Below are 26,337 nucleotides of genomic sequence, written 5' to 3' on the forward strand. Positions count from 1 at the left end.
CGTTCGGACACACCGTTACGCTGAGGTGTTCCAGGTGGCGTTAGTTGTGAAACGATTCCACATTTTCTTAAGTGTGTACCAAACTCGTGACTTAAATATTCTCCTCCACGATCCGATCGTAAGAATTTTATCTTTCGGTCACGTTGATTCTCTACTTCATTCTGAAATTCCTTGAACTTTTCAAAGGTCTCAGACTTGTGTTTCATCAAGTAGACATACCCATATCTACTCAAGTCATCAGTGAGAGTGAGAACATAACGATATCCTCCGCGAGCCTCAACGCTCATTAGACCGCACACATCGGTATGTATGATTTCCAACCAGTTGGTTGCTCGCTCCATTGTTCCGGAGAACGGGGTCTTGGTCATTTTGCCCATGAGGCATGGTTCACATGTGTCAAATGATTCATAATCGAGAGACTCTAAAAGTCCATCAGCATGGAGCTTCTTCATGCGCTTGACACCAATGTGACCAAGGCGGCAGTGCCACAAGTATGTGGGACTATCGTTATCAACTTTACATCTTTTGGTATTCACGCTATGAATATGTGTAACATTACGTTCGAGATTCATTAAGAATAAACCATTGACCATCGGGGCATGACCATAAAACATATCTCTCATATAAATAGAACAACCATTATTCTCAGATTTAAATGAGTAGCCATCTCGTATTAAACGAGATCCAGATACAATGTTCATGCTCAAACTTGGCACTAAATAACAATTATTGAGGTTTTAAAACTAATCCCGTAGGTAAATGTAGAGGTAGCGTGCCGACGGCAATCACATCGACCTTGGAACCATTCCCGACGCGCATCGTCACCTCTTCCTTCGCCAGTCTCCGCTTATTCCGCAGCTCCTGCTGTGAGTTACAAATGTGAGCAACGGCACCGGTATCAAATACCCAGGAGTTACTACGAGTACTGGTGAGGTACACATCAATTACATGTATATCAAATATACCTTTAGTGTTGCCGGCCTTCTTGTCCGCTAAGTATTTGGGGCAGTTCCGCTTCCAGTGACCCTTCCCCTTGCAATAAAACCACTCAGTTTCAGGCTTGGGTCCATTCTTTGACTTCTTCCCGGCAACTGGCTTACCGGGCGCGGCAACATCTTTGTCGTCCTTCTTGAAGTTCTTCTTACCCTTGCCCTTCTTGAACTTAGTGGTCTTATTGACCATCAACACTTGATGTTCTTTCTTGATTTCAACCTTTGCTGACTTCAGCATTGAAAATACTTCAGGAATGGTCTTCACCATCCCCTGCATATTGTAGTTCATCACAAAGCTCTTGTAGCTTGGTGGGAACGACTAAAGGATTCTGTGACAGGCCGCCTCATCCGGGAGGTTAATGTCCAGCTGGGACAGGCGGTTGTGCAACCCAGACATTTTGAGTATATGCTCACTGACAGAACTATTTTCCTCCATCTTACAACTATAGAACTTGTCGGAGACTTCATATCTCTCGACCCGGGCATGAGCTTGGAAAAGTAGTTTCAGCTCCTCGAACATCTCATATGCTCCGTGTTGCTCAAAACGCTTTTGGAGCCCCGGTTCTAAGCTGTAAAGCATGCCGCACTGAACGAGGGAGTAATCATCAGCACGAGACTGCCAAGCATTCATAATGTCTTGGTTCTCTGGGACGGGAGCGTCACCTAGCGGTCCTTCTAGGACATATTGTTTCCTGGCAGCTATGAGGATGATCCTCAAGTTCCGGACCCAGTCCGTATAGTTGCTGCCATCATCTTTCAGCTTGGTTTTCTCTAGGAACACGTTGAAGTTCATGTTGACATGAGCGTTGGCCATTTGATCTACAAGACATATTTTGCAAAAAGTTTTAGACTAAGTTCATGATAATTAAGTTCATCTAATCAAATTATTTTGATGAACTCCCACTCAGATTAGACATCCCTCTAGTCATCTAAGTGTTACACGATCCGAGTCGACTAGGCCGTGTCCGATCATCACGTGAGACGGACTAGTCATCATCGGTGAACATCTCCATGTTGATCGTATCTTCCATACGACTCATGTTCGACCTTTCGGTCTCTTGTGTTCCGAGGCCATGTCTGTACATGCTAGGCTCGTCAAGTTAACCCTAAGTGTTCTGCATGTGTAAATCTGTCTTACACCCGTTGTATGTGAACGTAAGGATCTATCACACCCGATCATCACGTGGTGCTTCGAAACGACGAACTTTAGCAACGGTGCACAGTTAGGGGGAACACTTTCTTGAGATTATTATAAGGGATCATCTTATTTACTACCGTCGTTCTAAGTAAACAAGATGCATAAAACATAATAAACATCACATGCAATTATATAAAGTAGTGACATGATATGGCCAATATCATATAGCTCCTTTGATCTTCATCTTCGGGGCTCCATGATCATCTTGTCACCGGCATGACACCATGATCTCCATCATCGTGTCTTCATGAAGTTGTCACGCCAACGACTACTTCTACTTCTATGGCTAACGCATTTAGCAACAAAGTAAAGTAATTTACATGGCGCTCTTCAATGACACGCAGGTCATACAAAAATAAAGACAACTCCTATGGCTCCTGCCGGTTGTCATACTCATCGACATGCAAGTCGTGATTCCTATTACAAGAACATGATCTCATACATCACAATATATCATTCATCATTCTTCACAACTTCTGGCCATATCACATCACATGACAATTGCTGCAAAAACAAGTTAGACGTCCTCTAATTGTTGTTGCATCTTTTACGTGGCTGCAATTGGGTTCTAGCAAGAACGTTTTCTTACCTACGAATAACCACAACGTGATTTTGTCAACTTCTATTTACCCTTCATAAGGACCCTTTTCATCGAATCCGCTCCAACTAAAGTGGGAGAGACAGACACCCGCCAGCCACCTTATGCAACTAGTGCATGTCAGTCGGTGGAACCGGTCTCACGTAAGTGTACGTGTAAGGTTGGTCCGGGCCGCTTCATCCAACAATACCGCTGAAGCAAGATAAGACTAGTAGCGGCAAGCAAGTTGACAAGATCTACGCCCACAACAAAATTGTGTTCTACTCATGCAATAGAGAACTACGCATAGACCTAGCTCATGATGCCACTGTTGGGGAACGTTGCAGAAAATTAAAAATTTTCCTACGGTTTCACCAAGATCCATTTATGAGTTCATCTAAGCAACGAGTCATGGGAGAGAGATTGCATCTACATACCACTTCGTAGATCGCGCGGAAGCGTTCAAAAGAACGGGGTTGAAGTAGTCGTTCTCGTCATGATCCTATCACCGGAGATCCTAGCGCCGAACGGACGGCACCTCCGCATTCAACACACGTACGGTCAGCGTAACGTCTCCTCCGTCTTGATCCAGCAAGGGAGAAGGAGAGGTTGACGATGAAAGCTCCAGCAGCAGCACAACGGCGTGGTGGTGGTGGAACTGCAGCACTCCGGCAGGGCTTCGCCAAGCGCGTGATGGAGGAGGAAGAGGTGTAGCAGGGGGAGGGGGCGCCAGAACTTCAGGGTGCAGCTGGCCCCCTCCCCCCTCCCTTTATATAGGCCCCCAGGGGGGGCGCCGGCCCTGGGAGATCCAATCTCCCAAGGGGGCGGCGGCCAAGGGGGGTGGAGTGCCCCCCAAGGCAAGTGGGGCGCCCCCACCCTAGGGTTTCAACCCTAGGTGCAAAGGGTGGGCCTAGGGGGGTGCACCAGCCCACTATGGGCTGGCTCCCCTCCCCACTTCGGCCCTTGGGGCCCTCCGGGATGGGTGGGCCCACACGGTGGACCCCCGGGACCCTTCCGGTGGTCCCGGTACAATACCGGGTGACCCGGAAACTTTCCCGATGGCCGAAATACCACTTCCTATATAGTTTTCTTTACCTCCGGACCATTCTGGAACTCCTCGTGACGTCCGGGATCTCATCCGAGACTCCGAACAACATTCTGTATACTGCATACTCATATTCATACAACCCTAGCGTCACCGAACCTTAAGTGTGTAGACCCTACGGGTTTGGGAAACACGTAGACATGACCGAGACGGCTCTCGGGCAATAACCAACAGCGGGGTCTGGATACCCATGTTGGTTCCCACATGCTCCTCGATGATCTCATCGGATGAACCACGATGTCGAGGATTCGAACAACCCCGCATACAATTCCCTTTGTCAATCGGTACGTTACATGCCCGAGACTCGATCATCGGTATCCCAATACCTCGTTCAGTCTCGTTACCGGCAAGTCACTTTACTCGTACCGTAATGCATGATCCCGTGACCAAACACTTGGTCACTTTGAGCTCATTATGATGATGCATTACCGAGTGGGCCCAGAGATACCTCTCCATCATACAAATCCCAGTCTCGATCCGTGTCAACCCAGCAGACACTTTCGGAGATACCTGTAGTGCACCTTTATAGTCACCCAGTTACGTTGTGACGTTTGGTACACCCAAAGCACTCCTACGGTATCCGGGAGTTACACGATCTCATGGTCTAAGGAAGAGATACTTGACATTGGAAAAGCTCTAGCAAAACGAACTACACGATCTTGTGTTATGCTTAGGATTGGGTCTTGTCCATCACATCATTCTCCTAATGATGTGATCCCGTTGTCAATGACATCTAATGTCCATAGTCAGGAAACCATGACTATCCGTTGACCAACGAGCTAGTCAACTAGAGGCTCACTAGGGACATGTTATGGTCTATGTATTCACATGTGTATTACGATTTCCAGATAATACAGTTATAGCATGAATAAAAGACAATTATCATGAATAAGGAAATATAATAATAACTCTTTTATTATTGCCTCTAGGGCATATTTCCAACAGGATCGATTGTCATACTATCAAGGGGGGCTCTCAAGTAAGTAGCTTGATCGTATCGTTCATAGAGAGCTCAAACCATTGCATCCTTGCATCATCTTTCTTGGTTCTTGTTTGGTGTTTCTCTTTGTGAGCTTTATAGCTTTTGGTCATCTTCATGACAAGCTCGAGTTCATCAAAAACCGAGTTCATATATGCATCATCTATGATGTTTTCGATGTTGGAGTTTTTGTCGATTCTTCATTCATAGAGATTTCTCATCTCCATATCTTAAGCATACTCCCCATACCACTTCTTACTATAACTAGTCGATGTTTGGATAGTACTCATCGTCATCTATCCAACAATCTTGAGTTTGCTCAATTCGGAGATCATTTGCAGAAGTTACGGTAGTTTAGGCTTTCTTTGCATCCATCTGTTTTGCTTAGTCCTTTTTGTTGCTTTCTAGCGGTAGTACCGCCCTGGGCAGCGGTGGTACCTATCACACGGTACTTCCGCGGTTCCTGTACCACGGACACTAGCGCTTGTTTTTGGGGTTCTGGACTTGTTTTTCTCTGCAGAAGTAGAGCGGCAGTAGTGGACGGTAGTACCACGTTGCTCTACTCTACTACCGCATTTGCACCTGTACTCGCAACACCTAGCGGTAGTATCGCTGGTGGGAGTTGTAGTACCGCTGGTGGGAGTTGTAGTACCGCTCTGGCGGCACTACCGCCCTCTTGAGTTTCTCAGTTGCACGTTACAGCTGAAACTACCGTGCCAGCGGAAGTACCGCTCGCCCGAGCGGTACTACCGCTTATGTGCGCGCTGAGGGCATAACAGTTGGATTTGTGAGTGCCTTTAAAAGGGGTCTTATTCCCCATTGGTTCTAATCACTTGAGCTCATGTTCTTCCCCCATTGTTGACCTTCTTCGAGCTTGTTATCTCTCAATCCCTCTAATGATTCTTGCTAGTTCTTGAGGGAAAAGAGAGAGGAGATCTAGATCCCCATTTCCACCAATCACTTTCTCCTCTAAGTGAGGGGAACCCCTTGGATCTAGATCTTAGAGTTCTTTGTGTTCTCTTCTTCGTTCTTCCTCTCACTTTCTTCCATAACATTAGTTGTTGTGGTGGGATTTGGGAGAGAAGGACTTGGGCACTTTGTGTGCCCTTGCCATTGCATTTGGTGCATAGGTTTGAATTCTCCACGGTGATACGTGAAAGTGAAAGTTGAGAGCTTATTGCTCTTGGGTGTTTGGGCACCCTATAGCTTGTTCCTCTTGGGTGCTTTGGTGCCCTAGACGGCCGGTGCATTTGGAGCTCAATCATTGTGGTGTAAAGCTCCAGGCAAGTGTCGGGGGTCTCCAATTAGGTTGTGGAGATCGCCCCGAGTAATTTGTAAGGGTTCCGGTGACCGCCCCAAGGGTTGCCAAAGTGTACGGTTTTGATTACCGCCCTCAAGGGTCTCCATTTGTATGGGTTCGGTGACTGCCCTCAAGGGTCCTTGGGTGGAATCACAACATCTTGCATTGTGCAAGGGCATGAGGAGATTACGGTGGCCTTAGTGGCTTCTTGGAGAGCATTGTGCCTCCACATCGCTTCAAATGGAGATTAGCATCCGCAAGGGTGTGAACTTTGGGATACATCGTCGTCTCCGTGTGCCTCGATTATCTCTTACCCGATCCCTTTACTTATGCACTTTGCTTTGTGATAGCCATATTGTTTCTTGTCATATATCCTGCTATCACTTAGTTGTTTATCTTGCTTAGATAAGTTGTTGGTGCACATGGGTGAGCCTAGTTATTTTAGATTGTTTGTTTCACAAATTAAACGCTAGTTTTATTCCGCATTTGTTAAAGACTATACCATAATCATTTTAAAACACATATTCACCCCCCTCTAGGCGACATCCACGATCTTTCAGCTAGTGGTTTGCCTGGTGTGTTGGCACGAGATAATAATCTCACAATACAAATAAATAGATCAAAAATTTAACAAAGCTTACTTGTGATTAGAAGGATTGGGCATTACTTCATATGTACAAAATTGTGATCACACCATCCCTTTTGTTCTACAGTAGATGGCGTGGATCAGTCACACATCAACATTCCTTTTGTTCTATAACAAATAGGAAGGGGAGGAAGGGTTGGGCTGGGAGAGGGGGGGAGGCAACGGTGGATGAGCTGGGCTATGGTGGCCGCGCCGCCGTGGATCCCGTTGGGCGCCGCCATGGATCCCACCGCAACGGAGGTGCATGGGACGCGACTAACGAAGGTCGTACATGGAGGAGAAAGGATAGAAGGAGGACATGAGTATACATGTGCCGTCGTGGATCCTATTGGGCGCGACCACGAATTCCTGCCGCTGACCTCCATGAAGGGCGCCACCAGGGATGGGGATGAGGACCGGCGATGGGTATGGGGAGGAGCGTTTCGGAAACGGCAGCCGAGCGAATTGGACGCGGTCGCTCCTCTGGATCCCAAAGCCTGTAGTGGACCTCCTTTAGCGAAGCGCTGGAATGGGCTGGCCGACGACCCAGTGTACCATATGCCTTCGATTCGGCCTCCGAGCAGCAGCCCACAGGACAGTTGGGCCAGTTTAAATAGATTGTGGAACATATTGACTTAGATACGAAATTTGATGGTCAGCAACTCCCAGATCGCGAAAACGGACGGCTGAAAACGTAAATCGCTGTGAGGGCAGAGCTTAGGTGCGGTTATACTGCCCGACCAAAGTGAGCTTTCCTGGCAAGTTCAATGATGCATTTTACTATTTGCAATTCAGACCCTCCTAATGGCTTCGTTTGTTCAGTAGATTAGAATTCCGTCCACTGCAGGGCCAGGGCCGTAAAATTCCAGACGAGCAAAACTTCCCAAAAGAACCCCTCGTCTTTCCCCTCTCCGATCCACTCCTACAACCTCCGATCTCCCCGGCGTCCAAAGCTCCTCTCCAACCTCGGCGCGAAATGGCCACCACCGTCGGCGCCGCGCCGACGGCATTGGACGAGAAGGCCCGGCGCACGCGCGATCTCCTGGCCAGTTTCTACAACACCGACTCCGCGGCCGCCGGCGCGACCGCCGCGTCCCCGGCGCGGCCCTCACCCACCGCCGCCACCGCGTCGCCGCTCGAGTCCATCAACTCCACCTCCTTCAACCCAGATGTCTACATGGACGTCCTGGTTCGCCCACATGCTCCCTGCTCCCTCTATACGTGGTCTCCCAGATCCAGCTCTCCGTGTCTCGGCCGGATCTTATGGCTGGGCATGCTTTAGATAGACTAGCAACTAATACGATTACCTGTAATAGCTGGCAATTGTTAGCCTCTGGTTAAAATTTACCTGATTGATGCACATTGCAGCAACACATTTTGCTCGTCTGGCTATAATTTAAAGCATGGGCTCCTTAAACAGAGTTCTGTTTTCATAATTATTTTGTTGAATGATGCATGTGGATGTAAAATGTGTCTCCCTTCCATTGTAAAACCTCAGTTGAATTTATGTATAAGCTTAATCTGGAGTATGGTATCTAGGTACATGTGATGGTGTTCAGCACAACTACCATAGTTTTTCTGCCAGCATTTTCTGTACTGTAGCTTAGATTGACCGCCATTCTGATAAGTGGAGTTCCTGTACGAGCTACCATAAACTATATTTGAACTGGTGAACAGTATCCCATTCCGTATCAGTACCCCATAACTTGCAATATTCAGTTGAATTGCTCGAGCTATTTCCTTGCAGTGTTGGCTTGCTGTGAATAGTTTTATACGAAAGGCAAAATGGTTTTGAGTGTTTTTTGCGAGACAAACTTTGTCTTTTATGGGTAGTGGTTATTGATTATTAAAACAGCGCAGTAGGACACATGGAACTAGAGTTTAGCTTGGCAGTTCTGAATTTCAGAGGAGAACTCTGACTTCCTTGTGTTCTGTAGGTGCAACAATCAAATCTGGAAGCCCTTCTACAGAGGCATGTGAAGATGGCTGCCGAGATCAAGAACCTGGACACAGACTTACAGATGCTAGTATATGAGAATTATAACAAATTTATAAGTGCAACTGACACTATAAAAAGGTGATGGTATTTCCTTCACTGCGTTAGCTCTCTGCTCTTCCTTCTATTAGTGAGTTTGAGATACTAGTGCTATTACGTGCTATAGTGGTAATGTTCTTTATATACCTATGTTTCTCCTGCAGGATGAAGACTAACATTGCTGGTATGGAGACAAACATGGAACAACTACTTTCAAAGGTTTGCATCATGATGTTGTTGATGTACTTCTTGGGACATGGTTGAACCAATCTGCCTTTATTTTTGCCAGATAACATCAGTGCAGTCAAGAAGTGACACAGTGAACACGTCTCTTTTCAACAAAAGAGAAAACATAGAGAAATTACACCGAACACGCAATCTCCTCCGGAAAGTTCAAGTAAATCCTGTTCTATTTTTGCTATTCTTCTCGAGAACTAATAATAATAATATGCAGAACCGTTTGTGTTGTTGTCCTTGACAAGCAATGATTTATACATACAAGTTAGGCTACGTGATTCCCAGCAATTGCAATTTGTTAAAGCTAGTGATATTCCATTGTTTTCTGTATTTAGCCTAACCTGGCCCATGTTATAGTGGTCCAGTGGACCTATGTATGTTGTTGATTTTGTCCTATGTCTAGAATTGAATGTGACAGTTGGCATAAAACCCAGGGTACTGTATAGTTATTTTAAGTTTTAATTTCTATCCTACCCCAACTTGTTTGTGACTAAAGGCTTTGTTGTTGTTGTTTGTTTGTACTGTATAGTTATTTTAAGTTTTAACTTCTGTGTGAAGCAAGTACAACATAACACATAAGTTGTTGTGCATTTTGTAGTTTTTTTAGGGGAGTGCATGTTGTAGCTTATTTCATTTGGAAGTTGGGTTATGATTATTACATTACAGCATCTCCAACAGGCGCCCAAAAACTGCTCCGCGCGCTAAAAACCGTCCTTTTTGGGCGCCGGAGACGCTCCAGCAGATGCTGCAAAATAGTGCACGCGCTTAAAAACGCTATCGCACGCTGCAAATATTGGGCGCCGGACCGCGCGCGCTTCATAATTTGCACTGCGTGTTTTTTGGGCCACGCGTTTTTGGGCATGTGGAAAACCAATATTGGTCGCGGCGCGCTAAAAGTACTACAGTGACGCTGTAAAACTATTTTAGCGCTCCGCCTCTGTTGGAGATGCTCTTACTTGTGTATCTGTGTGGTTGTGTCTCATATTTCATCCAAAATGGACCATTCACAACTTTTCCGAAATCAAGTTACTTTAGATTACATAGAAACTATGTTGTGCTTGACCACCATGAGTTTTTGTCTTAGTTGAAGACATGCTATGTAGATGCTTGTTCAGGACTGCTCTTTCACATATTTGCTCCATGAGCTCTAATATTCTATTCAGAGTATTAACACTACCCGTGAGTTCTGATTGCTGAAGATATGCAGAGGGCAACAAACTTAAGATGATGCCAATTTCAATATTTTGTTTGCAGTTCATATACGATCTGCCAACTCGGCTCAACAAATGCATCAAGGCAGAAGCATATGCGGACGCAGTCAGATTTTTTACTGGAGCAAAACCCATTTTTGAGGTTCAGTCCAGCTATTTCCCTGCCTTAGAAACTTTCCTAACACATTTTTAGCATTATCTGTATAATTTTTCTTTATGGTAGGCCTATGGTGATACATCCTTTCAAGACTGTAAAAAAGCATCTGAGGAGGCAATGGATTTGGTTATACAACAGCTTCAGGTAATTGTCTACATTTTGGCTCAGATTTGAGATTTGTATGGAAGAGCTTAATGTTAATCCTCTATTCCTAAGTAGTTGGAACCCACAATCTATTTTTCCTCTACACGCAGCCATGCCACATTAGCAAGTTATGCATGCCTGCACGTCATCAGCCCCACTAGCAAACATTAATAGCTATATTTTTGTGTTCTTGCAATGCACATCATCAACGTTGATGTAGCCACTGGATCTGCTATCTTGATCTATCAACATCCGTGTGATCTAGACATAGAAAGAGCCTCTGTACCATGTAGCACGCATTAGTGCAGTCTCAGTGGGATTTATAATCTTTTATCTTAAGATTTTTGTTTTTGTTTGTTTTGCTAAAATTTCCCACATGCTTTGAATCTTAATGAATGGATTTACATTCTATACGTTATTTAGTAATCTTTAATTCCGCAGTAATGCGCGGGGTATCATCTAGTTTGACAGCAATGATGTAAAATTTCAGTCTTCAGGGTGTTTTCCCCTTGCTACAAGGCATATAATGAGGCATATAATGTGTTCCATTGCTTTGTTAAATAATTGTGCTATCCTAATCGTATCATCATGTTTACTGCTGTTACTCTTTACTTATTTTAAGTAAATTTGCAGGCAAAGTTGTATTCAGATTCTGAACCTATTGAAGCAAGAGCAGAAGCTGTGGTGCTTCTTAAGCAACTTAATTTTCCTGTATGTATTTTTCTATCTCTTCATTATTTACATGCCAATTTTGTTCCAGTAAGGATGGCGATGGATATTTGCGGGTACCTGGGCAGGGTTTGGATATTTTTTGCACCCATGGGCAGCGCCCGAACCTGAACCAACTAGTCTTCGGTAGGGCATGGACATAATTCTATACATGTGGGTATGCCCGAACCCGACCCAGTAGTCTGACTTGTAGGGCAATATTCTCTGATCCACCATACTATCGTTTCCCCCATAGTAAAAATTTTATCTAAAAAAGCAAAGAAAAATTCAGCATCGTAACTTACTCCGCCGACTTTTAAAGTTGTGCTATGTCATTTTGTGAGAATCTTTGATGTTGTGCCATGTCATTTCATGTGCAACTTAGATTGAGAATGGATGCATTGTGACTTGTGCTTATTTGATATTGTCTGAAGTGCTGATCTTAAAATTGGCAAGCGTTTTTGTTGTTTCCTGAGGTCTCGCGTATACATGTTGAGAGGAGAGGACCCAATGGATATCCATACCCGATTGTTATCCATTCCATCGGGTTTTGACACAGGCATGATTTTCTGCGTGTGCTTCTTTTTTGGGCAGACAGAGTGTTAAGGAGTATTAGTATTAGGTCTAGGAGTCTTATTAGGCTATGTTTACTTTCCTTGTACCCCAAGTTTTGTGTAATATATATATGCCCTTTGGGTCTTGCAATACAATCAAGTTGCATCCATAACATGGCATTGGAGCCTAGGTTTAGGTCTCCTTTGGGCGCCGCAACTCGTCCCCTCTCCTGATTCCTGATCCTGATCTTCCTTTCCGGTCTCTTGTCTCGATCCAAGATCCAATCTTGCATCAGCAGTCGCTGCTGCCTCCCCCCCCCCCCCCCCCCCCCCCACCGCGTTGATCGGCTCTGTATGACTTGTCCGCCTGCCAGCGCGTGACTCTCTGGATTGAGCAGCTCACCTGCCTTCCCATGTATGCACCACAGCCTTTCCGCGTGTGTGCCACCTCCTGTTAATATCGTTCCAGCCCACTGCGTTGACGAGCTTAATACAGAGAATGGCTTCATGGATTTGACATCGGTTCAACCCGAGCCGAACCCGACCCATTGCCATCCTTTCCAAGCAGCTCTCGGTTTGGTCTTCTTATTAACAAAAACTTAATAGCTTTGCTCTTCTTTCCAACTCTCTTCACCTGTCCACACTCCTGACTTGAAGGATGAGTACTGGATGGTGAGAGAAACATCTGTAAATTGCATAAAATACAAAACACATGTATCATAGCCAGTGGTCACTACTCTTTTCGCACTTGACACACAATTTGTTCCTAACAGTGTGTGCTCTCTTAATTATCACTATTTGACCCTCAGACATGAACTGGCTAGTGGTCATAATGTCTAGTGCTTTTACAGTTTGCACACATAAGAACCCTATCAGATAGCCTTGTGGAATTTCCAAACTTAATGATTGTTGAATCGGAAGCTTCCCTCTTGTATCTCTACTAGGCAGCGGGTGTGATTTATTCGGAGCACAGGTAAATGCAATCTGTTAGTCAAAGTCCAATTTAGTATGATTACTGAGCCATTCCATAAAACATTTCTCTGATGCAAATAATGTTGGCTTGTCATGTTAAACAACTATCATTTTCTCTATCCATCACTTTCAATCACTCAAACGAGGCATTGCAAATACATTGAATCACTGTTTATAGAACGTGCTGGAACTATGTGTATGATATGGGCATGTGGCTTGACAGTGAATTACTGAAAATAATATGGTACAGCCTCATGATCTTTTTATGCAAATAATAATTGGGACTAGTTGTGTTATTATGATGTGCATATTGAAGTCAGAGTTTGTGCTCATATTGTGCTGATAAATAGTTGTCACACTATTTGCATATGTTGCCATTTGCTCTGTAAATCTTGTCATACTATTTTATGTTGTATCTATGAACAGGTCGACAACCTTAAGTCAAACCTACTTGAGAAGCTCGAAGATTGCCTTTTAAATTTGCAGACCGAGCCCACACAGGTATATATCAGAAATATTAGAACAAATAAACAACTTGCATTTTATTTTGGGTGGAAATTCTGCAATCCACCTAGCTTGTGTTGCCTATATTGTGATTTTGACATGCATTAAATCATCTAGTATAGTTAACACCCTACAGATCTTGTCTATTTGTAGCACTTTACTTCCCTTTTTGCCAACTCATATATATATCATAATGCTATTTTGTATGTTCTGTCGCAGGCTTCAGTTGGTGATATTTCAAAGACATTCCGGGCTTATCTCATAATATTTCCTGATTCAGAAAGTCGTCTCATTGAACTTGCACATGCTTTGTTCACAAAGTAAGCATCACATACTTTATGCAATTTTACAAGTGGACCATTAGCTATTTTTGAATCATGAATGACTATGTCGTCGTCCTGTCCATTGTACTTGCCATTATGGAACCAAGAATACTGACCAAGGCAATTACCATTGTAAAAAATGAAGTCGTACACTAAATCCTGTTTGCTAAAACAGGAAGTAATTTGCCTTTGAACAGTGGAACCTGAAGTAGTGTGTCATAACATATTATATCTCCAGTTCTCAATGCACTTTTAGCGTGTATTTTTTTGTGTGCTGATTGATGTGCAAAGCCTCTCTTTCTCTGAATGTTGCGGTGAATTTGTGTTCATTTTTCTTGGAAGATCTCTTCCTTTGCTACCAAATCCAACAATTGGCTTGAACATTCTACTTGAGTCACTTAACTTTATTTTTTGCTTAAGTATTCTCTAAGCTTACGCATTCAGAAAAAAAACTGATATCTCAAAGTACTATGGCACATCGCCAAACTAAAATCATGCAACTGACAGAACTTTGAAGGTATAGCTGAGATGGTCAAATTCCTCTATTTTCTTAAATCTTTTCTTTCTTCAATCTTCATTGATGTTCATTCTTGACATGATCGAAACAGCTTAAGCGGGCTATGAAAATTGTTCTTCCTTCTAGTGATCGAGAGTTATACTATTGCTTTGCTTTGCACTGCTGGCATAATATTTTTTGAAAACTTTAAGGGAAGTCCTGGCAGTCCCAAATTTGTGCCCACTAGAACTTTTACCCAGACGGTTGGATTGTACATCCTCTCCCCCAACCAAGTGAGCCAGGCTCACTTCCTCTGCTGTCATGATATTGAGGTCGGAGGTGCCAGAATGGCGAAAGGGCCATATCTGGGGCTCTGGTGTAAAGTCCATGGACAACCTGGTGCATGTTCTTTACTTTTTTTCGAGAAAACGCAAAGGACCTTTGCATTTCATTTCATGGAAAAGGTAGAACAATCCTCCTAGGAGGTGAGCAGTACATAGAAAAGCACAAAATCAGTGGACATCCCAGGTTGTGGGCAGAACAACCCGAAATCCCTGGGCTCCTGCTTTAGCCCAACACGGGCCTCGTCCTTGATCCTATCCACTAGTGATTCAATGGATGGCGTGGCGTTGTCGAAGACACACGCGTTCCTGTGCTTCCATAGCATCCAGGGCACAAGAAGCGCGATGGATTTGAGGGCCTTCCGATGCGCCGGCGGCGCGAGCTCTTTCGCGCTCAGCCACCACTCCGTGACCGTGTGCTCCTGATCAGGGATTTGGACCGGAATATGCAACCAATCAAGGACAATGTGCCAGGTCTGCGTGCAAAGGGGCAGGTCAGCAGCAGGTGCTGGATAGTTTCCAAGGCCTGGTCGCAAAGGAGGCATCGAGGGTGATGCTGCAAGCCACGTCGCGCAAGCCTTTCAGCAGTCCAGCAGCGATCCTGGGAGGCGCCCAACTCTTCCATACCAGCTTCCAAGAATGGCACCGTGTGGATCCCTGAAAACTGGCCGCATGACATGAGCGCGCCGAGTAGATGCCATTGGTCCGTCCACCTCCAGAGCAGGCGATCCGGCTCGTTCGTCAGGATGGTGTGTCACACAGCCTGCCATAGCAGTAGGTATTGTCCGATCTCGTGCAGACCCAGGACCCCTTGTATATCATGTGCCCAAGAGTTACCCGCCAGCCCTTCTGCCACCGTCCTGGCCTTGCGTCGACGTTTGGGAATGCATTGGTAGAGTAGGGGAGCTATCTCACCGACAGACTGCCCGCCAATCCAGCGATCTTCCCAAAAAAGCGCCGTCGAGCCATTTCCAATGATCATGGTAGTGGAGGCGAAGAAGAGAGCGCGCTCCTCGTGTGAGAACTGCAGATCGAGACCTTGCCAAGCACGGTCCGGATCGACGCGGGCGAACCACAGCCATCGCAAGCGTAGCGCGAGGCCAGCGCGCTCCAGGTCTCGGACTCCCAGCCCACCATACGCGATAGGTCGGCACACACGGCTCCAGTTGACATGGCAATGGCCACCGTTGGCCACGGCCCGCCCAGCCCACAAGAAGCCTCGCTGGATCTTCGCCAATTGTTTGAGCATCTTCTTCGGGGGAGCGAACGCGTGCAACTGCTGCACTAGTATTGCATTGAGGACCTATTTGACAAGGGCAAGATGCCCGGCTTTGTTCATGAGCCACGCCTTCCAGGTAGGAAGCCGGGCAGCCACCGTATCAACGAGGGGCTGCAACTGGGCGGCGGAAGGCCGTCGCGTCGACAACGGGATGCCCAGGTAAGTGATGGGAAGCTGCACCACCGGGCAACCCAATTGGGCGATCACCTCGTGTCCCTGCATGTCACCGTGCAGGACGGTGGCAGAGCTCTTCGCATAGTTAACCAGCAGCCCGCTCGCTTTGCCGAACAGGGTCAAGATACCCTTGATGGCAGCAACGTCCTCCGGCGTGGCATGACAGAATAGCATCACATCGTCAGCATAGAGGGAGATCGCCGTGATCGGGCGTCGAGGATGCAACTGCTGCAGTATGCCGGCATCGAGCGCGCGGCGCATCAGCCGCCCAAGCGTGTCCACAGCGAGAACGAACAGCTGGGGGGACATGGAGTTGCCCTGTCGCAGGCCACAGCGGTGCCAGATCGGGGGGCCCGGCTCGCCGTTCATCATGACACGGGTGCTGGACGTCGATAGCAGGATCGCAAGCCATTCCCGAAATCTGTCCCCGAACCCATATTGGCGCAAAACCTCAAAGAGGAATGGCCAAGATATGGAGTCAAAGGCGCGCGTGAGGTCTAGCTTGAGCATGATCCGCGGAGCTCTGAGTTGGTGCAACATTTTGAGAGATTGCCTCACGAGGATGAAGTTATCGTGGAGGCTCCGGCCGGTGATTAACGCGTTCTGGTTGCGACTGACCAAGCTATCCAATCTGGGGGCAAGCCGCAGAGACAGGACCTTGGTGAATATCTTGGCCACGATATGAATCAAGCAGATCGGGCGGTAGTCGCGGAGCTGCTCGGCGTCGGCGCGCTTGGGCAGTAGGGTCATGAGGGCTTGGTTGAGCTTGCCAAAGCCACGGCCCCGCATCTCGAACAGCTGCTGGAAGACATCCATAAGGTCCCGTCGAACGATGGTCCAGCAAGCTCGCAGAAACTCCACGGTGAAGCCGTCAGGCCCAGGTGCCTTGCAAGCGGGGAGGCGCTTGATCGCGTCCCATACCTCCTCCACGCTGAAGGGAGCGTCCAGGCTCGCCAGATCGCAAGGCTCAATGAGCCCCTCCAGGTTGAGCGTAAGGTCGCGGTCGACGACCGTGCCCAGGATCTCGTCAAAGTGCTCAAAAGCAGCCTGCGCCATCGCGTCCTGGTCGGTGAGCGTGTGCCCATCCACGGCCAGGCTGAAGATCCGATTCTTCTGACGACGAAAGGAGCATTGCCGGTGGAAGAATCCCGTGCCAGCGTCGCCGTCCTTGAGCGTGGCGATGCGGGCGCGCTGCCTGGCGATGGTGCGCTCCAACGAAGCGAGGCCAAGGTACGAGACCTTGAGGCGCTTTCGCAGCCAATCCTCCTCCGGAGTGAGAGCTCGATCCTCCTGGGCCTTGCCAAAGCGCGATATGAGCTCCCGAGAGATGGCCAACTTGTCGCGGATACTGCCTGTCGTCTTGGCACTCCAACTGGTAAGCCTGCGCGCCGTGGCCTGGAAGCGCAACATCAATCGATGGAAGGGGTTAGGGTCATGGACCGAGCCCCAGGCCGCAGCCACCGTGTCATGGAACCCATCAAGCCTCAACCAGAAGTCCTCAAAATGAAATCGCCTATGCGCCGTGGGCATGGGGGAGCAGTCCAGCAGCAGGGGGGAGTGGTCCGAGATGACCGACGCAAGGCAGCGAAGGTGACATTCGCCGTGTGCATCCTCCCAGTCCGAGGTGCAGAGCACACGATCCAGGTGCACAAGAGTGGGAGGGGACTGCTCGTTCGACCACATGAAGCGACGCCCGTTGAGGTAGACGTCCTTAAGCGCAAGGTCATTGACGAGGCGGCGGAATCTGCCCATCATACGACGATTTAAGTTGCCGTTGTTCTTGTCCTCGTCGCGCATGATGAGGTTGAAGTCTCCGCAAAGCATCCATGGCCCGGGACAGGCCGCACGAATCTCCCGCAGGTCAAGCAAGAACGCAATTTTGTCCACGTCGTCCTGAGGTCCATACACTACAGAGAGCCACCAAGGGATGCCCGAGGCCGTGGTCACTCTGGCCGAGAGGGCATTCGCGGTGAACAACGGGTCCGTGATAGTCACGGCCCTGCTCTTCCAAGCCAGTAAGATGCCGCCCGCGTGCCAAGAGCCGGGAGGTATGTATAGTCATCGAACTCTGAACCGAGGGTGTCAAGAACAGTAGACGAACAAAGCAACTCCATCTTAGTTTCCTGCAAGCATACAATGGAGGCAGCAGTGGTGTCCAACAGCGAGCGAATGGCGGTGCGCCGGCTCCGTGAATTCAGGCCGCGCACATTCCATACAGCAATCTTAAGGCCGTGATCCATGGACAGTGGATCGACGGGGAGCGGGCAGGTGCCGCCTAGGTTGTGCAGGCGACCTCGACATGTGCTGGCGCGATCGGCGGGCAGGATAGACATGCTGGGATCTCGCGATCGACCAACGCGGCCATGGCCTTGAGCACCTCGAGTGGGATGGGCATCGCAAACATGCCGTCGTAGGCCTTCATCTCGGCGGGGGTGATCTTCTGATTCGTCCCAATGATCCCCAGGGTGCGCAGGATTTGGACCTGCGCACGTCTCTCGGCTGTGGGTGGCGCCGCCGCCTGGTGGGCAGCGGCCGCGACGGGGGGAGAAGTTCAGGGGCCTGCGCGGCCTCCTCCCAGGCGTCGGCAGGGCCGCAGCGATGTGCTTGGTGGCGGCGGCCAGAAATTCCCACAACGTTAGGGAACTTGGCGCAGCGGGACGAGCGCGGGATCGGCGCATGGTGATCGGCGGGGATGCGAAGCGCTCGGCAGCAGGCAGATTCGTCCCCTGTTGGGCTTGCGCAGGCGTGCGGGCCTCCATGTTGGGTCCCGTTGCGGTGATCGGGGTTTGTGGCCTCTGCAGAATAGTCACCTGGGGCGAGAGCCCAGGGTCCTCGATGGGCTAGGCCTGGGGCGGTAGAGAGGCCCTGGCCTGGGGGACCGGGCACGAGGTGGGGCGCTCCTCTCCTCCAACCACGGCGCACGCATGGGGCCCGGAGGACCGGTCAGCGGGGACAAGGCCGTCGTCAGGTGGGAGGGCAGGCGAGACGCCGCTTTGCCCCGACAAGCAGGCCGGCACAGGTTGTGAGGCTGGTCCCACGTGCATATCGGGCAGGTCCCGACAATTCCTCGGATCAGGAGCATCAGAAGCAGGGCCCATGCTATCCGCCTCGGGGGCATCCGATGGTGCAGAGATTCAAATCTCGGGATCCTTCCGGAGTGTTCTCCACGAATGGGGGCGTGCCACTTGGCCTGTGGCCTGGCTCCGCGCTGGGGATTGGAGCAGCCGAGGGGCCAGGCGGGGGGCCACCGACAGGCGTCCTTCGCGCATCTCCGTCATCTCCTGCAGCAACAGAGGCCCTGCCCGTCTGGGCTACCGCCAAAGCTTGCTTTGGCTTTCTTTTGCGCCTCCCTTTTCTAGGGTGGCCACGCATGTTGGTGGGGCCATGCTGATCGTGCTGCTGCTCCAGCTGACCACGCAGCCTAGGCCAGGACTCCATGGTGCAGCCGCGGAGGGCGGCGCGGGCCATGCGGACGCGACGGACAGGCCATCGGTGCGCGCAGCGCGGTTCCCGGCCCGCCACCCCAGGGAGTCGACGACCATGCCATCAGCCCGGCCGGCCGGCGGCGCCTCCATGCGTCGACGTTTGCGGCCGCGGCGACGCGCACGGCCTGGCCCCTGCCACGAGCTGGGTCATCGCCATCACCGGCGCCACCGTCGGCCGGTCCGTCGCCAGCACCAGCATGTGGAGCTGGGGCGCCGTTCCTCTCCGCACGGTCTTTACTACCAATTACTCCCTCGGTTCCTAAATATAAGTCTTTCTAGAGATTTCAATACGGACTAGATACAGAGCAAACTGAGTGAATCTACACTCAAAATATGTCTATATACATCCGTATGTAGCTTTTATTGAAATCTCTACAAAGACTTATATTTAGGAACGGAGGAAGTACAACACAGAAGGAAATGCGAAGTGGAATATTTTCCTATCTCTTGGGCATCATGTTACCTGTACATATGCTTGATTTGTAGTGTGCCAATACATATTTTATGTGGTGGAACTTGGACACAAAAATTGCTTCAATCTGAGGTGGCCTCAGACGAACTGAAACCAGTCTTTCTATTAAGCTCCCCTTTTGGCTTTTGCTTCTTGTTTATCTTAAATTTATACTATTAGAAATTCAACCCATATACTTTTGTCTTATTTCTATTTGTGCTATTTTGCGTGAAGCCGTTATGAAACAGTCAGAGAGGCTCTGAAGGAAAGAATTCCATCAACAGATCTGCTGGCAATGCTACGTAAGAGCTTTATCTATGATACAATGCTATCGTAAATGTGTTTCCATTATATCAAGAATAATAGTGTAAAGCTCTACATGTTCCTTTTTCTTTTCTTGCCAAGACATGAATAAGTCGTGTTCCATTTAGATCTTTTAGTCATTAGTCGATACAAACTTACAAAGGACATTTTGCACAAATACCATGGTGATTTGCCTTATGAATGATGATCGAAAGTAAGTTTTGTCCAATCATTCCATAATATTTTACTTTGTTTCCTTGTTATGCTGAGTATAATGTAAGAATTGTTATGCTGTACTATAATGGAAGGATTGTTGTGCTGTACTATGTATAATGGAAGAATGACTGCAAAGCAGTGGTCTTCAAATTCAGGATGAACTTTGGTTGAGTTCTGAAGAAACTAACTATTAAAATTTGAATTGGTATCAACTCAGTTCAGTAGTGGATATTTAACTCCTACCTTGAGAAAATTCTTATGTTTCATCTATTATCAGAGCCCTTAATGTCAATATTTTTGTTGTTCTTGAGAGTGCTGGTGGTGCCTTTACCATTAATAGCCATGCATGTTAAGTTATTTTAACCTTCAGTGTCCATGTATCTTAATACGATATTACTGTGGGTTTTGAAAGACCATTGTATTTCTTTTTGACTTAATCCTTCTATGATACGATGATCGCAGGAGGTTTATGGGAGGATGCAACTGCCATCGATGAAGTTATATCAGAGGCTGCACTGCCAGCTTTTTCATTGGAGGTTTAGTCTTCACCCTGTAACAGTCGCATTCACGTTTCAAATCATGATATGCTCCACCTTTTAAGACACAAATGATATATTTTTCTTCGTGTTTTATAAATCCGATACTAACAGATTTCATATTGTGTCACCCAGTTGATTTGTTTTGCCTAGAATCAAGTAGAAACTACATGCTAAATATGCATAATTTTCTCCATGCGTTAGCGTTATGTGATCCTTTCTGGTCGTTTCTTACTTCAGAATATTGGTTGAAACAATACTGCCTTTTCCACTTACCACAAAGCGATTAGTGTTGGAACGAGGGACACTGTTGGTGGAGGCAAATCATATTAGCTGCTAATTCCGTCCCATTTTTGAAGGCAAGACGGCCAGGGAGTGCACCTTAAAATTGATAGCCCTAATTATCCAAATTTAATTATGATAGACTGGAAACAGAAGCTTGCCCAGTATACGCTGGTTTCCTTTCTCAGTTGTATTGTGGTCGGTTAGTGCTGAGTACTATACGAGCACTGGTTGCTAAGGTGACCTATGAGATATCTTATCTTGACAACTCATGTGAATTCACAAAAGAACAAATTTCTTTTTGTAAGATAAGCTAAATTTCTCAAGTTTTTTTTAATTAAGATTAAGATCTGCTAATTTCCTTTCGTCCCTTGTATGTTCTTATTCAGGGATATAATGAATGTTATTCAATCCCCTTCTGTAGTTGCTTATTTGGGACATCCATGTCTAAAGAGCTGTGTATTATTCTCGATGCTGATTTAATATGTAATAAGCAATTATTTCTTTGCTGTGTCAGACTACTCGAGACATTATTAAGCAACACATAGCAACTGCCTTTCTTCATCTTCAAACTGAAATATCAGGTTACTCCCCTCCCACTCAGTTTGCTTTCATTTGCAGTTTTTGTACATAACTGATTGTACCTCTCGATTACGGATTTCATTTGACAGCAACTTATTTATTATTTATTTTGTAATAGTACAAGTATATTGGAAAACAAGAAAGTAAACTTACATCTATTGGGCATGGCTGAGCAGATGTACTGGTCACACACTCAACATCAAACGAGAAGTTAGAAGAGTCACAGCTGCAAACTGCCATGGAAAAAAGCAAAATTAAAGTATCCCAAGGGTGTATAGATCTCCTGCAGGTAAATGTCTGGAAGCACTAAAAATCATGTGATCATTCATTTCCATTGTTACTATGTTGAATAATGTAAAATAGTTCTGCCCAAGTACTAAATTGCTCATGCTTGTGTTGGAGAAACCTTATACAGTTTGTAGCATATTTGGTCTCATTTTGACTATGGTGCTTTTAGGAATTCCGTCATCTTATAGATGGGAATACAGAGTTGCTAGTGAAGCTGAAAGATTTGATTATTGATTGGGTACAAGAAGGTTTTCAAGATTTCTTTCAGAAACTTGATGGGCATTTTCATCTGCTTTCTGGGAGAAGCACGGGTTTCTCTCAAGAGTCAAGTACTGTGGATTTTGTGCAAATTGACAAGGTTCCAACAGTGTTGGTGCTCATGCTTGCGCAGCTTTGTGTTTTCATAGAACAGACAACGATTCCTAAAGTTACAGAGGTATATTTCTTCACTTGCTGACAGCCTTTCTTACATTTGAGAAACTGGACAGGTGAATATGTGCTTAATGATTCTGAACTTTGTTATTTTTCTAGGACTTGGCTGATTCTTTCTCTGGAGGGGGAGCACGTAGCTCTGAATATGGACCACCTTTTGTACCTGGGGAGATATGTCGTCTATATCGTTCATCTGGGGAGAAATTCTTACAACATGTAGGCAGAGACATTTTCCGTACCTCTCTTTCCCTTTCATTCTATTAATTTGAATTCTTAGTTGATATTTTTTCTGTATGGTGGTATGCTCCCCGTGTGCCATACAGTGAAACTGTTCATATTGAAAAGAAAGAAGGTTTATATGACTTGGTCGACTAGGGCTTTCTATTATTTTTCTGGATAATTACAGCATAGTAGCATGCACTATTATAACTGACAATCATGTGATGGGTGTACTCAAATCTATTCTGAATTTTCCGAGAATTTTTTGACCGTTTTTTTGCAGCTCTGTGAGTAATGTAACTCATGCAGAATGTTGAGCATGTCAAGTTAGGTCCAAAAATAGCATCACGAGCATTAGATGCTAAAGGAGCTTAGAATAACCATGTGTCATGAAAAACTGTCAGTCATAATATTCTTATTGGTCTAGAATGTTGAACTAATAAACATCTTCAGTAATAATGACGTACTCCGTCCGTTCCATATTAAGTGTTGCTGATTTAGTACAAGTTGTACTAAATCAGCGACACTTAATATGGAACAGAGGGAGTAGTTTACATGTGGTGGAACTGTTGCTTTTGCCGAGAGATAGTTGGGAACATTTTTTTAATTCAAGTTTTCACTTTGAAGTACATTTTCTTATCATCTGGCTGTAGCTGAATATTGTTTTTCTGGATTCAGTACATAAATATAAAGACTCAGAAGATTTCCAAACTTCTTAATAAGCGATTTTCGACACCGGTCTGGCTAAAGGTTAGCTATCCTATCCAACATGAACTATTTTTCGTTCATTGGTCATTCTGCTAATTCTATTTTTTGCTCACGTTTGTGTTCTGTATATTCAACCAAAACAGCACAAGGAACCACGGGAAGTTAACATGTTTGTTGATCTACTTCTCCTAGAGGTCTGTTCCGTTTCTTATCCTATTATATACTCCCTCCGTCCCGAATTACTTGTCTTTGTGTTAGATACATCCATGCGACTCTACTTCATCTTAAAACCGAATTCTTACATTTCACGTCACTACTGCATATTACTGCCATCTGCTTTTCAAGAACATGAGCTCATGCTGGAAGGGTTTCTCTTACTAATACAATAATAAATGTTTCTTACCCTGCAGTTCAATGGCGTAGTATCTGAAGTCAAGCAGATCTTACCTGGTTTAATCCGGCGGCATCGGCATTCTGATAGCACTGGCAGCACCACTTCCTCTAGAAGCAATCCGATGCGAGAAGACATGTTGAACCGATCAAACACAAACCGGAGTAGAAGTCAATTTCTAGAAAATCATCTAGCAAAATTATTCGAACAGAAAATGGAAATATTCACCAAACTTGAATACACACAGGTGGAGATCTGCTTCACTTTCCTCTTATATAACTTTTGATACTGCCTGTTTCCCTTTTTGTTTTACAAAATGCGTGATACCCTTAGGATGTTTTCCATCCCTTGTTGATTAGAAGTCCTTTCCCTTGCTAGTATAAACATATTGAGTTGAAACCATTGATCTTATAATCTATTCAGTATTTGGATTGGGGATCCATAATGCAACTGTCAACCAGAGTTAGGGCAGAAGTTAGTGACTGCTCCTTCTAGGCATATGAGCTTGTCACAGTAGGAGTGTCATGGTCAGTTTCTAGCCATGGACCAGAGGTTATCTTTTTGACTACCTAGAATGGTCACATGAAAAAATGAGCACATATTCCTGGACTCGTCATAAAAACAACTTTCATATCGTTACACTCTTCGAAGTACACCACGGCATAAATTGATGGACAAATTTTCACTTTAGAACACAAAAATACGTCAAGAATATTTCAAAAGAATAATAATTGTTTTTTAGAAAGCCACCGCAGTCCAAATGCAGCACAAGTCAGAGTGTGTCTTCTGAAAGAGGTCATGTGTCTTACTGATTGAATCTAGTGGGCTTGTTGCAGCAGTAATTTTATAGTTCAAATTTAGGATTAACTTGCTAGGTGATCATGTAGAATTTTCTTTTATTTACATTTACACCATATATCCATTCTGACAGTAATTTCTTGTGTGACATAAATTTCAGGAATCTGTAATTTCTACTGTCCTCAAGCTTTGCCTGAAAAGTTTGCAAGAAATTGTCCGGCTTCAGACCTTCAACAGAAGTGGATTTCAGCAGATTCAGTTGGATATGGAATTTCTGAAGAGCTCCCTCAAGGAGTTTATTGATGATGAAGCAGCCATAAGCTTTTTACTTAAAGAGGTTAGACATTACCTAACATTGAAATTTGAATCACAATCCAAAAGATTTAGTAGTTTATTGAGTTTTCCCATACTATGCCTGCTTGTATCTAGGTCTTTACATAAACACTAGGCAAGCATCTGTACACATCGCATGTCAATAAGAGCTGGTATCTTTTGTGTGAAAGGGAACCGTTGCATATTTAGTTTTCTCTTGTGAACCTGTCTCTGGAAGATGTTTGAACATTGTTTATTTCCCCCTCCTTTGCAGGTGAACAATGCTGCACACGAGAGATGTCTTGACCCGATACCTCTTGAGGCCCCAATATTAGATAAACTCATAAATGCAAAACTGGCAAAAATCAAAGAGCAAAGCGCGAATATGTAGTAGCTACCCACACATTGTATCTCTCAGCAGCATTCAGTTTTACTCCATTTAATACATAGTGTTCAAGCTATGTGCATATAGTTGTGGGCTTGTGGCATGCCACCATCTGTAATATGTAAATCAGAGGTCAAAACACTCGAACTGAATCGACAATGCCTGAAATGTATACTTCTTGACCTCTCAGTGTCCCATTCTGCCATTGTATTGTCATGAGTCTTGACTCCAGAGTTGAGGTAAATTGTGAGCAACCTAAGGCCAGAAGGCGGAAGGAGAACTGTGTTATGCTATGCATATAATTGAGTGGACATTTAGAAGCTGTTGAATGCAGAAAAAAGATGCAATACTGGGCCGCACCTCATGGAGAAATTATGAGGTACTACAGACTGTATCCCATGCCACAATATGTTGTTGACTTGATAATACACGTGCGAGCTTAATGACATACGCTTTTCTTTATTAGCAGCCTGATTACTATGATTACTGAAATCTATCCACTCCACAACCCTATCTGGATTCACACTGGAATTTTGCACGTCTTGATTGTGATTTTCGCTGTATGTTACCATTGGTTGCTTAGACTTGTACCATTTACGTTCCCAACTATAGTGATCTGAAGGATATATTTCTTTACAGAGGGAGTATATTTTGACAATTTTGGCCTACAATATGTATATGTACCCAGTAAGATGATACAACCGGAGTAATTGTTGGTTTTGAGATGCAGTAATGTGGGGAAGTATAAGCGTAAATAAGGCATCAACATTCGATGCCACCCGCAAAGAAATGTCTTTGAAAAAGAGATTTTTTTTTTTTAGAATCTTGGAAAGAGATGATTTGACTGATTTTGCTCAACTTATTTTGTTCATGGGCTCTTAATGACACATAGTTGCTTCGCTTGCAAAGTGCCCACTTCAAGAAATCATCATGCCAGGTCAATGTAAACGGGTTTTGATCAAAGAACATGCCAAATCACAATAATATGTTATCCTTTCTCAATAGTATCTCATGTGCCAAATCACAATAATATGTTCT

At 45.8% G+C, this 26,337-nt stretch overlaps 1 protein-coding gene across 1 annotated transcript; it reads left to right on the plus strand.

Annotated features, from left to right (window-relative positions):
• The first annotated feature begins 7,638 nt into the window (after nt 1-7,638).
• On the plus strand, nt 7,639-25,488 carry LOC123091046 (vacuolar protein sorting-associated protein 51 homolog). Its single transcript, XM_044512437.1, has 20 exons — nt 7,639-7,965; nt 8,714-8,853; nt 8,976-9,030; nt 9,101-9,208; nt 10,303-10,401; nt 10,483-10,560; nt 11,194-11,271; nt 13,221-13,295; nt 13,518-13,618; nt 20,082-20,149; nt 20,829-20,902; nt 21,702-21,768; nt 21,943-22,055; nt 22,224-22,490; nt 22,586-22,702; nt 23,384-23,455; nt 23,557-23,607; nt 23,824-24,051; nt 24,763-24,939; nt 25,189-25,488. Exons 1-20 carry the CDS (start codon nt 7,753-7,755, stop codon nt 25,303-25,305), a joined length of 2,298 nt encoding a protein of 765 aa, XP_044368372.1. The 5' UTR covers nt 7,639-7,752; the 3' UTR covers nt 25,306-25,488.
• Nucleotides 25,489-26,337: the final 849 nt, after the last annotated feature.

Source organism: Triticum aestivum, chromosome 4B, assembly GCF_018294505.1.
Source record: "Triticum aestivum cultivar Chinese Spring chromosome 4B, IWGSC CS RefSeq v2.1, whole genome shotgun sequence".
Classification (NCBI taxonomy): Eukaryota; Viridiplantae; Streptophyta; class Magnoliopsida; order Poales; family Poaceae; genus Triticum; species Triticum aestivum.

Coding starts and splice junctions, on each gene's coding strand:
- LOC123091046 (XM_044512437.1), top strand. CDS start 7,753: ATGGCCACCACCGTCGGCGCCGCGCCGACGGCATTGGACGAGAAGGCC. Junction 10,402..10,482: donor GAGCAAAACCCATTTTTGAG/GTTCAGTCCAGC, acceptor TCTTTATGGTAG/GCCTATGGTGATACATCCTT. Junction 22,491..22,585: donor CGATTCCTAAAGTTACAGAG/GTATATTTCTTC, acceptor TTATTTTTCTAG/GACTTGGCTGATTCTTTCTC.